General features: G+C 39.1%; 1 protein-coding gene across 7 annotated transcripts in view; it reads right to left on the minus strand.

Annotated features, from left to right (window-relative positions):
- Positions 1–7,299: 7,299 nt before the first annotated feature.
- LOC143300218 (uncharacterized) overlaps positions 7,300–14,617 on the minus strand; it is an 8,487-nt gene continuing 1,169 nt past the window's right edge. For 4 of the 7 annotated variants that reach the window (XM_076613793.1, XM_076613790.1, XM_076613788.1 and 1 more), the window contains exons 2-3: positions 11,377–11,704; positions 7,300–9,023 (exon numbers count right to left, since the gene is read on the minus strand). In XM_076613793.1, the coding sequence (XP_076469908.1) occupies positions 8,576–9,023; positions 11,377–11,660 (732 nt within the window). In that variant the 5' untranslated portion in view covers positions 11,661–11,704 and the 3' untranslated portion in view covers positions 7,300–8,575. Of the gene's footprint in view, positions 9,024–11,376; positions 11,705–12,668; positions 12,791–13,233; positions 13,793–14,617 lie in introns of those variants that run through there. The other 3 variants (XM_076613791.1, XM_076613789.1, XM_076613792.1) reach the window with 2 other exon arrangements.

The raw sequence follows: 14,617 nt of genomic DNA on the forward strand, positions 1-14,617 counted from the left end.
CATATTCTTTGTCAGCTGTTCCCAGATTCTTGGTGTGCACATGTGTTTTACTGGGAAGGGAGCCAACAACACCACAATCAGTCCATCCATCGTGTGAGAGGAAAAAGAAATGCAATCATATGCAAATTAATTTGCCTTGGCAGATTTGGGGGGCCCATTTATGTCTATATGAATTAAAAGTATATCACTTGCCTTAAGCACATTCCATGTTTAAAACTTTTCTTTTTTAAATTCCATGAGTCATTCATGATCAGCAATACTTTTTTTTGGGGGGAGGGGGTGGTGAGGGTGGGTGGGTGTAGAGATGGGTGACTTTGTGTGGTTGATAATTCATGTGACTTGAAACATTTGTTATCTTAGAAGAAGCACTTTCATTGGATCCTAAGGTGGTCAGTGGAGTGCATGCACATATCTGTTATTATTCACATGTTTGTATCAGTGTGTGGGACCCAGTTCTTTCCGCAGTCGCAGTGTTGTTTGGATCAAGTGAGATTCGCCATGTAACTGTTACCACTGTCATGCGTTCGTAGACTGTTTCAGAAGAGTATTTTATCATTTTGTGAATATTTTATGATGGAAAATGACTGCATGTATTGACCTGATTTTTGTAAAAAGAAAAAATAACAACTGTATATGACTCATGCTAACTGAACTGGAAAATAAAGTGGAAGTAAATTGGTATGTACGGTAATGGGTATTGTAAGTATTTGTTTTCAAAGATTACACTGGTGTTGATTCATAAAGAATAAGTAAAGATGACCTCATTGGCAAAGTGGGTTATAACAACATGATATGTTTTGTATCTGTGATCAAAGTTAACCCGTTTTTGTGAAAAAATGAAGTCTTTATTATGATACCAATTCATATCATTGGCATACACATGAACAATATAATGGTCATAAATAAAGATTGAGTCAGTGATACAGTATGTTCCCAAGTGAGAAATTTTCTTCTCAAAACAGTTTTTATACTGTATGAATTCAGTTATGACATCAGAAACAGAATCTGTACAGCAGATCAAGACAGGCTGTTCCCGAATATCTGTAAATGTTCCCAGGAGATATGATGTCTTCTTGACAATGTGTAGGCATTCTTTAATTACTCAGCAAATTGTTATCGAATTGGAACGGGTCTTTGAATGTTTTGTAAGATAAGAAAGTTCTTTCTTGGTAGTTCAGTTCCCGGGAGAGTTTTTCTTTTGTGAATGTAGCGTAAGATAAGAGAGGTCTTTCTTGAGTAAGATAAGAGAGCTCTTTCTTGAGAGTTCAGTTCCTTGGAGAGCTCTTTCTTCCATGAATGTTGCGTAAGAGAGTTCTTTCCTTAGAGACCTCTGTGCCCAGGAGAGTTCTTTCTTTTTACGTTCAGCTGAAGAGCTTGCGTTAACAAGAGGATGTTGTTGAAGTTGTTGAGTTGGGTAGAAGGCGCCGTCCATTGTAATCATGCTTTGGTGTCGCAGTGGTTTGGAGATGATAGTGCCTTACATGTCTTCAGTATTTCCAGTTCCTTTGAAAGTCCGTTATTTGAAATATGTTAACAAAATTTGCCGTCTTTCGTTTTAGTGTTGTGCTGCAGGTTAGTTGTTGTTCATATCAATCAAGATATTTAAACGCTTTTTTTTTGCATAGAGAGGTTTGTCGAGTTGTGAACTGTAAGAAAATGTTTGTGTCAATGATTCTATTCATTACACATGTGTAATTGTTGTGTGCCCTTTTATATATACAGTTCTTTTTTTTTTATACATGTACATTCACATTCATACAGGAAACACAAACACACATACACATTCCGACAAATGCATACATGTGCATGCATGTGTGGCACTTACATGTGAAATTGTGAAAATGAAATGCTGAAATAAAGAAGCACGACTGTCAGTTAAGTGATAAGCAGTCTGGAAATAGGGAAAGATGTACATGTATTTTGCCTCCATGATTACAGAATTTTTTTTTATATATATATTTTTTTTTATAATAATGATTATTATTAGAGTTTCGTTTTGGGCACTCAGGCAATGTTTTTTTTTCCCCCTCAGCCTTGACATGCACACATTACATTATTTGGTGCCTTATTGGTGGATAGAACCAGTGACATAACTAGCAGGGACTTTCTAGCACATGTCCCAGAAAAGAACAAGCAAAAAAATCAAACAATACTGATGACTGAAAACAGGATAAACTAGTGTCATTAGGAAGTAAGTTGAAAAGTGATCATATGTTACCACATGGGCATTATTAATTGAGGCAGATACAAATGACAAAGTAGTTGGAATAGTACAGCTTTCAGGAGAACTGGAAAGTAGTGCTGTGTACCTTTAACTTGAATGGTGACACATTTTAAATGCTTGTTAACATCCTTTTCTTTTCTTTTTTTTTTTAACTCTACAAGTTCAGATTTCTCAGGCTTATTTCCAGATAGATAATAATGAATCCAGTTAATGATTGATAGTCCGTTTTCCTGTTTCATGCTTTTTGTTTTATGCAAAATTACAATTGTTTAGGTGTTGAACGCTGTGTCAGTTTTGCCCTACCTTGGTATGTTAGGTCCAGAGTTGCTTTCAGGTTTAGGCAAGTTGATTATGATTCAACCAAGCCAAATACTTTGAGTGTGCTTATTCTAAGATTTGTCAATTGATGCGCCTTTTTTCAGGAGCGCCTTTTAGACCGAAAATTGGAGTACATTATTAAATTATTTGTTTTTGATCATACTGAGTGAGTACTTTGGGACAGTAACATTCTCTGATTGTTAATCTTGAAAAATTGATAGAGTTTGTGTGGATGGAAACTGGTTGTTGTGTATATAATGTATCATTACTGATTTTATCCTTGTGCTAAAGGGTGCTTTTCTTTTTCTCTTTGTTTGTGTCGATGTCTGCACATACTTGTTATTTTCTTTCTGTTGTTTAGATGATGGATTTTTCTTTTCTTGGTTCCTTGTCATCAATACATAATTACATGTTGCATTTTTACACAAAAGTGAAGGTTGTGATTCTGTTAAAACATATCGGCACCACTTTCATATGCAGCCATTTCAAACTTATCATCCTCACTACAGTCCAGAAGCTTTGATATGTATTATCATTTTATTAATCAAACTGAACAATGTAAATTGTTTTATAGTGGAATGTATATATTTCGTTTGCCCTTTGAAATTGCTTCTTGTAACTGAGTATGGTCAGTTTGGAGTATCTTTTAATAATTTTGAGCAAGCTTGCTGTGTGTTTTTTTTGTGAAAGAGAAAGCATTATGTATCTGTTTGAATGTGTACAGTTTCTTTTAATAATATGAATTTTAATAATATGCACTTATCAGACTGCATGTTGATAATGTTCTTGACGAACATGGACCGATATCAGTAGACTGCGCTGTGAAAATTCACAAGACATATGATATCAGTAACGTTCCATGAAATGTGACTTTCCTCCCCGATGCTTTGTCTGTTGTATGTACCCTGGAAATTGCAGTGCATGTTATATTGTATTACTGACACTTGTGAGTCATTCCTGTGGGTTTACAGCCAAGCAGACAGCGAAGGCCATCTCAAAGCGTTTTGAAGTGGATCACAAAGGTGGATGATGAGTTTTCAGTTGGGTTGTTTTGTTTGTTTGTTTTTGGTACCACCTTGATGCTGTTCCTTTACCTGTCAGCCCCTTTTGAAACAAGTGGATGATTATAAACTTAAAACAATATTACTTTTTAAAAGAAAATTATTATTCAAGTCCAGTATCAAACTTGATGAAGAGACAATGAATGAATTCAAACAATCATCACCATCACCATCACCATCCCCCCCTGTCCCCACTCTGCCCTATTCCTGATTTTATCTCCGGACTCTTGTGCATTCCAGCCTTAACCTACCCACTTTCGTTGCTGTTGTAGTTTTCTTGAGAAGGGCCTGTCCACTGGTTATTGCTGGATGAGTAGAATATTGTTATTCATCTGCCAAATTACATATATACACAATAATCACATTTAGTTTGCTGCATAGAAATTTTATTATAACTTATTTCTGTGAAATCACATGGAGATGAGAATGTGTGTGTGTGTGTGTGTGTGTGTTGTGACTTGAATTCTGACAGATGTTTATATATTGACAACAGGGCGTGTGGGAAGGAGAGTTGGAGGAAAATCACTGACTGATTAATTAAGTTATTGGTACAGGGAAAACAAGACAGGCTCCATTCTTAATTCATTTAGGAAACTTAACGTATGTCTTTTTCGTTCTGATTTTACAGGTGTGATGGATATTTCAAGTCAGAATATTAGAAACAGCTGATTTTTTGTCCCCCCTCTCTCTGTCTGTCTGTCTCTCTCATTGCTCGCATCCTTTTCATCATCCTTAGTCTCTGTCTCTTTATTGTAAATTTCATGTGGAAATGTCCAGGATCACACTTGGAATAACTAGATAAAAAAAAATTGAAATAAGATTTGTGTTCTCCGTTTTTTTCCAAATATGTTGGATATGCTGGGTGTTTGGCTTTCTGAGCATGAGTATTTGTGTGTGTGTGTGCGTGTGTGTGTGTGCGAGTGTGTGTGTGCGTGCCTGCGTCTGCTGAGTAAAGGGAGGTAATTTTTAAAGGCGGCTGTGCACACATCTCAATAGTTTGTATATCTCAAATAGTCCTGTTAATTGACATAGTGTAGGAAGAATGTCTTTTTATAAAATCCCATGGAATTATTAAATATATATGTATACAATACACACAAAAGTGAAGTGTGGTATATTTTACAAACTTCATAGAAAAACATTTTGGGAGTGTTAATAGTGTTTGGGAGTGTTAATAGATTTACTTATTTCAACAGCATCTGCAGGAAAATGGAAAAATCAGATCCAAATCTACTCACTGTGTGCAGTGTGTGATCAGCCCATCACATGCCACGGTTATTTGGCACCTTTGGTCATGAACTGATAGACGATCACCAAACAGAAGGCAATGCCGTAAAGACGTGTGCATGTCATCCTTTTGCACAGGGCAGTAGTTTGGCAGATGTGCTGATTGGTTGTGTTTTGGCAGAGGAGGAGGGGCAGGTGGTATTATTTTCTCCCTATGTCTGCCCAACACTCGGCTTATATCACAGATTGACATAAGTTTACATTTGGGCCAACAGCAAAGTGAGAGCTGTATTATCAATGGTTTCTCCAGTCAGTGGGAAATCATTTACAGCTTAGTCTTTTGTGAAGGACTATGACTCTCAAACTGTAGGAGGCAAAATTGCACTGGCTCTTAGTGGTGCAGCCTTGTGGGCAAGTTGGCATTTGGGAACCATCCCAACGCCGACTGTCCTAAAACCCTCTTTTCCGAGAGAGTGGGGATGCAACTTGGGCAAGACACTCTCCAATATAATCAAATTCTAGCCCAAATAGTCGGAACAGCAGTTGCCTCCTCTGCTGTTCTGATGATCATAGTCGGACACAACTGACTATCATATATATGTTGTTTCATGTCGCTAACTAACACAAGGATGGTAAAAAGAGTTTACTATCATATATATGTTGTTTCATGTCGCTAACTAACACTAGGATGGCAAAAACAGTTTGTAAGTGGTACAGGGGAACTGCTTGAGATGACGGACAAAACATCTAATTTACCTACTCCAAGTGTCATGATTAAGTGTTTCCTATGTCTTACGTTTACAAACTCCTGACAATCATTGCTGTCACATCATCACAGATTTTCTTTCTTTCTATCTTTCTTCTTTGTTAATATTGCTTTGTCAGGAACCGTTTTTGATTGATCTGAATCATATACGAGGGTTTCATGATAGGTTTATGTTATTGTGTTTTTTTGTTTGTTTTTTTGTTTTGTTTTTGTAATTACTTGTGCCTGTGCTAGTTCTGTTGGCCTGGCAGGTTGTATGAACTTCTTTTGTGTGCCCATGGGTAGTTTCACACTGCTAAATATGTTTGTCAGGAAGTTTGTGTGTTGATTGTGCTACAAGTACAACCCAGCAAGCTGACTTGACATTGTCAGCATATGAATAAAATGTATTTTCTTATTGTATACAATAACAATAAAGTATGCCTTCCATTGCTGCTCGTGTGGTGTGCTGTGCTTTGTTGAGAAATGATCATTTTACTTTCAGCAGTTCTGCTCATGGGTGTGTTTCTTTTCACTCCAGAGCACCACCATCCAGGTGTGTGTGTGTGTGTGTGTGGAGAGAGAGAGAGAGAGAGAACGACACATCATCAAAATGATAAGCAAATTGCTTCTGATTGAAAACCAGTGTGATATGTTCTCACTTCCGGAGTTACACCATAAACTGGTATCCAACAGTGCAAGATCATTCCAAGCCTCCAAATGACGACTTTACTCTTCAGCGTCACTTTCTTCTAGGAACTGACTATAAACAGTGTGTTACAGTGACAGCACTGCATAATCATGTATTGCAGAGATAATTATGAGAAAATCAGGCAAAAGCAATGTTTATTCAGAGCAGGAACCGCCAATGTAATGTCCTGTACCCCAGTCTTCATGAGGTCTTCATGCATTCATTTGGATCTTTTCTCTGCCTGCAGTTGGCAGTCGGAATCAGAATCACTTTATCGTCTCAGCAAGAGAAATCAAATGTGTAACTAGTTGCAGCAATACTCTTCTTCTTCGTTCATGGTCTGCAACTCCCACGATCACTTGCATGTATACGAGTGGGCTCTTACGTGTATGACTGTTTTTACCCCACCATGCAGGCATCCATACTCCGTTTTTGGGGGTGTGCATGCTGGTTATGTTCTTGTTTCCATAACCCACCAGCTGCTGACATGGATTACATGATCTTTAATGTGCATATTTATCTTCTGCTTGCATATTCACACGAAGGGGGCTCAGGCACTAGCAGGTCTGCACATGGGTTGACCTGGGAGATCGGAAAAATCTTCACCCTTTACCCACAAGGTGCCGTTATCGAGATTTGAACCTGGGACCCTCAGATTGAAACTCCAACGCTCTAACCATTCGGCTATTGACCCTGTCAGCAGCAGCAATACTAATAACTCCTCCACGAATGAAGTGGCCTTGGCGTGCTTGCTGTGGTTGAAATCACCGTGCCTCCCCTGTTTAAAAGAGGGAGGTGGCAGAATGGTTAAGATATTTATCTGCCAATGCAGTGCCTGAAAAGGTCTGGGTTCGAATCTTGAACTTGCCACTGCTTCCAAATTTGACTGGAAAATCAAACTGCATCTAGTCATTTGGATGAGATGATTTAAACCAAGGTCCCATGTAGAACAAATCTTTCTCTGTGTGTGTGTGTGTGTGTGTGTAGTTTTACAATAAGGAAAATACTAAGATAAAAACACTGTAAGAATATGTCTCGATATGAATATATTTTTTATTCAGCTGAGAGTTTCATTGGGTTGGACTGTGATATGGTTATTACAAATGTACCAATCTCATGCCTTGGTCTGTCACAAAAAGTTTCAAAAAGAAAATACCTCATAGGACACAACCACACAAGCAGATGAAAAGAAATGTAAATTCAGATAGTCAAAATTGCTTATGAGTAAACCAAGACAAGTGCTATAAGTGTAATAATGCCCCAACTCTTGCCCATGATATCTCACAGAATTTCCAGTGTTTACAATCATGGATGCATGCACACACACACACACACAGACGTGCCCGCACACACGCACGCGCACACACACACACACACACACACACACAGATGCCTTGATGTAAAAAAAGTAGAAAAAAAAAAGCAGATCTTGCTTATTCAATGTACAATCTGAACATAACAATTTTGACTATGACTTTTACACACACACACACACGCTACAGTGAGACAGTATTATTTTGTTCTTGTCTCCTTTCCTCAATTATATAGGCTGGTTCCTCCTTCAGTGTGAGTTTGTGCCAGGCACATCTTTTCCAGCATCCAGTTCCATTATTCACATATCACACCATGCTTTGCAGAACAGAATCAAACAGAACAAACATGTCTTTATTTCCCTGTGAACCATGGTCACAAGGAATGTCTATGTCATCATCTGAATGCTGACATTGATTTACTCCCAACAAATGTTACCGCCCTGTACAGAACAAGATGTGTTACATACCAGAGAGAGATGCTTTGACAGGTCAGAAACAAAAACAACAAAAGTTATCTTCCTGTATACCCTGCAAAAACAAAATTTTAACCGAAGACTTCACCATTCTTTCAGCCATAACTATCTGTTTCACATGCTTATCTATCAATACAGTGTCTATGATGATCTGAACCGATTCCTGGTCTTGCTCTTTCTCCAAAGTTTGACTGGAAAATCAAACTGAGAGTCTATAGTTATTCAAATGAAATGATAAACGGGGGTCCAGCGTGCAGCATGCGCTTGGCGCACTGAAAAAGAACCCATGGCAACATAATTATGTGTTGTCCTCTTAATCTGGCAAAATCCACTCTGATAGGTACACAAATATACATACATGCACTCAAGATTTGACTTGCGTATTGGATTATGCTGCTGGTCAGGCAACTGCTTAGTAGATGTGGCATAGCGAATATAGATTTATCCTGATGGTGGTGCAGCGTATATAGATTTATCCTGATGCAGCAACACCTTCTTGAGAAACTGAAAGCAAAACTGAAGCTCACACAGCCGTGTTACTGGTGATGGCAGACCCTTCTATGGACAGCCAAATTTCATCGCTCCACGGACTGCTGATGCTCTCCTCTTGCGTACGCGTTTTTATCACCCCTGTGGCGCGAACCCGCAACCTGACGGCCACTGGCTCTGCTTCCTGCACCTTGGAGAACCGTCCCATGATGATCTTGTTGGACGTGAAGTACACCCGCAGAATCGGAAGGCTGTTGTCGGTGAGAGGTACCCATCCCTGCCCCCCGTCAACTTCGATGTTGTACGACAGAGATTTGAACTGGGCGTGGTTGGGAGGTGGGGTCCACTTGACGTCGGTCTGCGTCGGGGTGCCGGCTCCGAAGGTGTATGAGGTCTTCTCCAGGGTGACTGGCTGTGGCTCCAGCTCTTTGGAGTCGGCCAGAATGCCCAGGCGGTGCCCTACTGAGCCCAGCTCTGGAAGTCTGAAAAAAAAAGACATTTGTGATATATATAATAGTCAGTCGTGTCCGACTATCACCATCCGAACCGCAGAGGAGGCACCTGCTGTCCCGACTATTTGGGCTAGAATTTGATTATAGTGGAGAGTGTCTTGCATCCCCACTCTCTCGGCCAAGAGGGTTTTAGGACAGTCTGCGTTGGGATGGTTCCCAAAAGCCAACTAGTGATATATACATAACACAACACAATACACATCATAACTGCAACACACACACACAACAAAAACAACAACAACAACAACACACACACACACACACACACACACACACACACACACACACACATATTTCAAAAATATATCTTATCTTTTATAAAGACTTAAATATAAGTAACTTATATATGTACATACATACATTTTTGCATACAGACATACACATGTTCACAAATACATATAATTCATCTATTTTCTATTATCATTCATTTATTATAATCATTCTTTTAAAAAAATATATGTATAGGATTATGTACAATGTTTGACCTAAGATCAAGTGAGCAATACCAGACATGAGTTTCAGTTTCAGTTTCAGTTTCAGCTTCTCAAGGAGGCATAACTACGTTCAAACAAATCCATATCAATACGCTAACCACGTCTTGGGCAGATGCCTGACTAGCAATCATAAGAATAACAGTAATGATAATAATAATAATAATAAAATAATAATAATATATTGTACTTATAAGGAGCAAATTCCCCATATGTTGGGCTCTAAGCGCTTCATATGAGACAATACATATACAATAGTGTAAACCACACACGAGCACATGAGGACAGAGAAGTGGAAAAACATCAATATAAACCAGTACAATACTACAAATTGCAGATATGAATAATCGCAGGAAAAAAAGGCACAAATTACACCCCCTACACACACACACACACACACACACACACACACACACACGCACAGCAAACACCAACCCACAACACATGCACCACAGGAATATACCAGTGGAGGGGGGACATAGGGGGAGTGCAGAGGGTGGGAGGAGACATACAAGGGACTTTGCTTCGTCACATCGTAACAACAACAACAGTTTCAGTTTCAGTTTCACTTTCTCAAGGAGGCGTCACTGCGTTCGGACAAATCCATACACGCTACACCACATCTGTTGAGCAGATGCCTGACCAGCAGCATAACCCAACGCGCTTAGTCAGGCCTTGAGTGCATGCTTACATATTTGTGTACCTATGAAAGTGGATTTCATTTTACGTAATTTCGCCAGAGGACAACACTCTCGTTGCCATGGGTTCTTTTTCAGTGCGCCAAGTGCGTGCTGCACACGGGACCTCGGTTTATCGTCTCATCCGAAAGACTAGACGCTCAGTTTGATTTTCCAGTCAAACTTAGGAGAAAGGGCCAGAGCGGGAATCGAACCTACACCCTCACGGACTCTCTGTATTGGCAGCTGAGCGTCTTAACCATTCTGCCACCTTCCTCCCTTAAACAACAACACACACACATAATATATATATATACATACACACACATAAACAGACACACACACGCACTATATATATATATATATATACATACATACACACACATACACACATATACATACACACACACACACACACGTATATACACATGTATATATAGCCACGCTAATGACTGTAATCCATGTCAGCGTTCAGTGGGTTATGGAAACAAGAACATACCCAGCACTGACGTACAACCCCGAAAACAGAGTATGGCTGCCTACACGGCAGGGGTAAAAACAGTCATGAATACATGTAAAATACCACTCGTGGACATACATACGAGTGGACGTGGTTAGTTGCAGCCCACAAACTACGAAGAATGATTGATTGATTGATTGATTGAATCTTTAATGGGTAAAGAATTAGGCACAGTGAAGGCCTTTTTACAATTCTGCCCATTTAATGAAAAAAACATAAAAATAAAGTACGACACAAAACATAAAAATAAAGAAATAATTTGAAATAAAATAAAATAATAAGAACGATGAATAAGAATAGTAACTGGAATAGTCTATTAAAGGTAACAAAGCGATGAAAACTGGAACAATTGGTACATCACATGTATGTACGTACTTACACACACACAATTATAAAACAAGCAAACAAAGACATACGTACACATTCATGCCCACACACTCAAACACACACAAACACACACACGCACTTAATGTTCACACATACACATACATTCAATTTTTCATTCATCATGGCATGGCAGCTAGTGGACTGAGTTCAAGCAAGCATTCGCAAAAGACCGCGAGTAGGTTAATCAAATGTATCGAATAGAAATATTCTTATGTTAGTTTTAAAGAAGAAGAAGAAGGAGGACTCACTTTTTCCCCAGACTAGAGCTGATCTCCATGGAGGGAATGGAAGGGATACGACCAACCATGTTGTCCAGTGACGGGAGGCGGGACGGGGGTTTCTTTCCCCCACCGCCCTGCTGGGGGGCAGCTCCCCCCGCGTCCGGCTCTGTGTCGAACGACATCTCCCCCCCATTGGCTGCCATCTGGAGGCGTGTCCATTCCTCCTTGATGCGGCGAACGTCGTCTGATTCTGCCAATGCTTCCGTCACTGGTGATGCTCCATGGTCTTCGTTGTCGTCGTAGTCTGCCATGTTTGATCTGGCATCACCTTGAATTATAGGTCAGTCAGTGTTTCCTGCAACAGTCGAAAAAACACCACCACCAAGCATCAATAGTGTGGGTATTTTGAGTGAGTTTTTTTTTAATACATTTTTTTTTTAATATGAGAACATATCTATCTATCTATATCTATCTACCTATCTATCTATCTTCTTCTTCTTCTGCTTTTGTGGGCTGCAACTCCCACGTTCACTCGTATGTACACGAGTGGGCTTTTATGCGTATGACCGTTTTTTTTACCCCGCCATGTAGGCAGCCATACTCCGCTTTCAGTGGTGTGCATGCTGGGTATATTCTTGTTTCCACAACCCACCAAATGCTGACATGGATTACAGGATCTTTAACATGCGTATTTGATCTTGTGCTTGCACATACACATGAAGGGGGTTCAGACACTAGCAGGTCTGCACATGTGTTGACCTGGGAAATCGTAAAAATCTCCACCCTTTACCCACCAGACGCCGTCACCATGATTCGAACCCAGAACCCTCAGATTGAAAGTCCAATGTTTTAACCACTCGGCTATTGCGCCCATCATCTATCTATATATAATATATAGATCTATCTATCTATGTGTGTGTGCATTGATATATATATATGTCTATTTCCATACTTATATCTTACTTTAGCTATCTATAGATAGATCTGTCTGTCTGTCTATCTCTCTCTCTCTCTCTCTGTCTGTCTATTTTTTTTGTACGGAGAACTGGTAACATGATCCTATGATGATGAAATTTATTATCTGTTACACACACACACACACACACACACACAATCTTTCTACCCATCCACAACCACATCTCCCCACTCATATCCACCCACCTATCCATTCATATCATCCATCCTCCCTCCATCATCCCACCTGACGATTCTTGCCATCTTGCACCCACACGTGTATGCAGCCAGTTTCGCATATCCCACCATGCAAAATATTTAACCCAAAACGAACAAAACAAACAAACAAAAACCAGTCACCTCACCTCTGCCTAGCTGATTACAATCACATCCAGACCTAGTGTCTTGTCATTCGGATGAGATGATAAACTGAGGTCCTGAGTGCAGCATGCACTTGGCAACGAGAGTGTTGTCCTCTGGCAAAATTCTGTCGAACAAATCCACTCTGATACGTTACACAATGACATAGATTCACTAAAGGCCTGACTTGTAAGTTGAGTTGTACTTCTGGTCAATTTGTCATTACAAGTATATGATAATAATAATAATAATAGAAAAACAGCAACTACTACTACAATACTAATGACAGTAATAATGATAATGATAATAATAATTATTATTACTATTATTATCATTATTACAATTATATATCTATATCATAATCATCACTTTAAATGAGTACATAAAGTCAGCAATGGCAAACACAACCTGAGTTACTCAGTCTGGTAGCAGATATGCTTCAAACTGAGAACAAAACCATTTTCTATACATTCACAATTACATCTTAAACAAACAAACAAACAAGACATTGAATCAACATTACATGCCACAAACAGTCATCGACAGATTGACATTATTTGCCCCGCATACTTAACACTGCTTAAATAAGCTGCAGTATCATGCTTGGTTGGCTGTACACAAACACAAACGTCATTATCAATGTTCTGAACAGACACATTTTTGTGACTGTGCACGCGCCCACATTTCTGTTGCCTATAGGCGTGTCTCTTTTCATTGAGATTTCTGCACAGGAAGCCCTGCACTGCTGTTCATTGTTGTTAATGTTAGGGTCCCACACTCTGCAGTGTGTGGTTTGTGCAAATATACCTCCACGTTTCATTTCCTGTTTTCTTCTTTTTTGATTTAGTATTCCTTATCCTTTTGTTTGTTTTTTTTGGTTTCAAATATAAAGTATGGCTCACAGGCGTCTGCCTAGCTGATGTGGTGTAGCGTAAATGGATTTGTCTGAACTCGGTGACATCTCCAAGAGGAACTGAAGTTGTGACAATGAGAATGAAATGAAACATCCATCAACAAGTCTTGCACTTTCTACACACTTGCCTGTGTCTACTCTCATTCCTGTACTCACCAAGGCATCTTCTTGCACTGGTGTATCAATCACATACGGATACACATGCTACCCATTTATAAATGTATAAACAACACACTCCAACCTACTCAAACACACACACACACACTCACTCACTCACCCACTAATATCACTTCAAGTGGAAAGACGTTAAACTGAAGACGAACTCACTCACTCGCTCACTCACTCACTCAATAGACTGCAAGATCCCTGTTACATATATAGTGTTATTGGAGTGTGACTAAGACTACAAGTAATATATATGTACACACACACACACACACACACACACACACACACTCACTCACTCAATAGACTGCAGGATCCCTGTTACATATATAGTGTTATTGGAGTGTGACTAAGACTACAAGTCATATATATATATATACATTTATATATATATACACACACACACTAACTCACTCACTCAATAGACTGCAGGATCCCTGTTACATATATAGTGTTATTGGAGTGTGACTAAGACTACAAATCACACACACACACACACACACACACACACACACACACACACACTCACTCACTCACTCACTCACTCAATAGACTGTAGGATCCCTGTTACATATATAGTGTTATTGGAGTGTGACTAAGACTACAAGTCATATATAATTATATATCTATACACACATTTTGTTAAATTTTAATTGATGTAACACTCTGGTATTACTTCTTGGTGCTTACTGGATATTTATTGAATTGTTCTAATTTATAAATCTTTTATCATTTTTTTTTTATATTCCCCTTTCACTTATACGTATACGTATACGTATACACATGCATGCAGTGAACAGATGTTAAATTATAGGAAGAAAGAACACACACACACACATAAAGTCTGATTCACATACTATATCACCTACTGTATAT

The sequence above is a fragment of the Babylonia areolata genome, chromosome 26, assembly GCF_041734735.1.
Source record: "Babylonia areolata isolate BAREFJ2019XMU chromosome 26, ASM4173473v1, whole genome shotgun sequence".
Classification (NCBI taxonomy): Eukaryota; Metazoa; Mollusca; class Gastropoda; order Neogastropoda; family Buccinidae; genus Babylonia; species Babylonia areolata.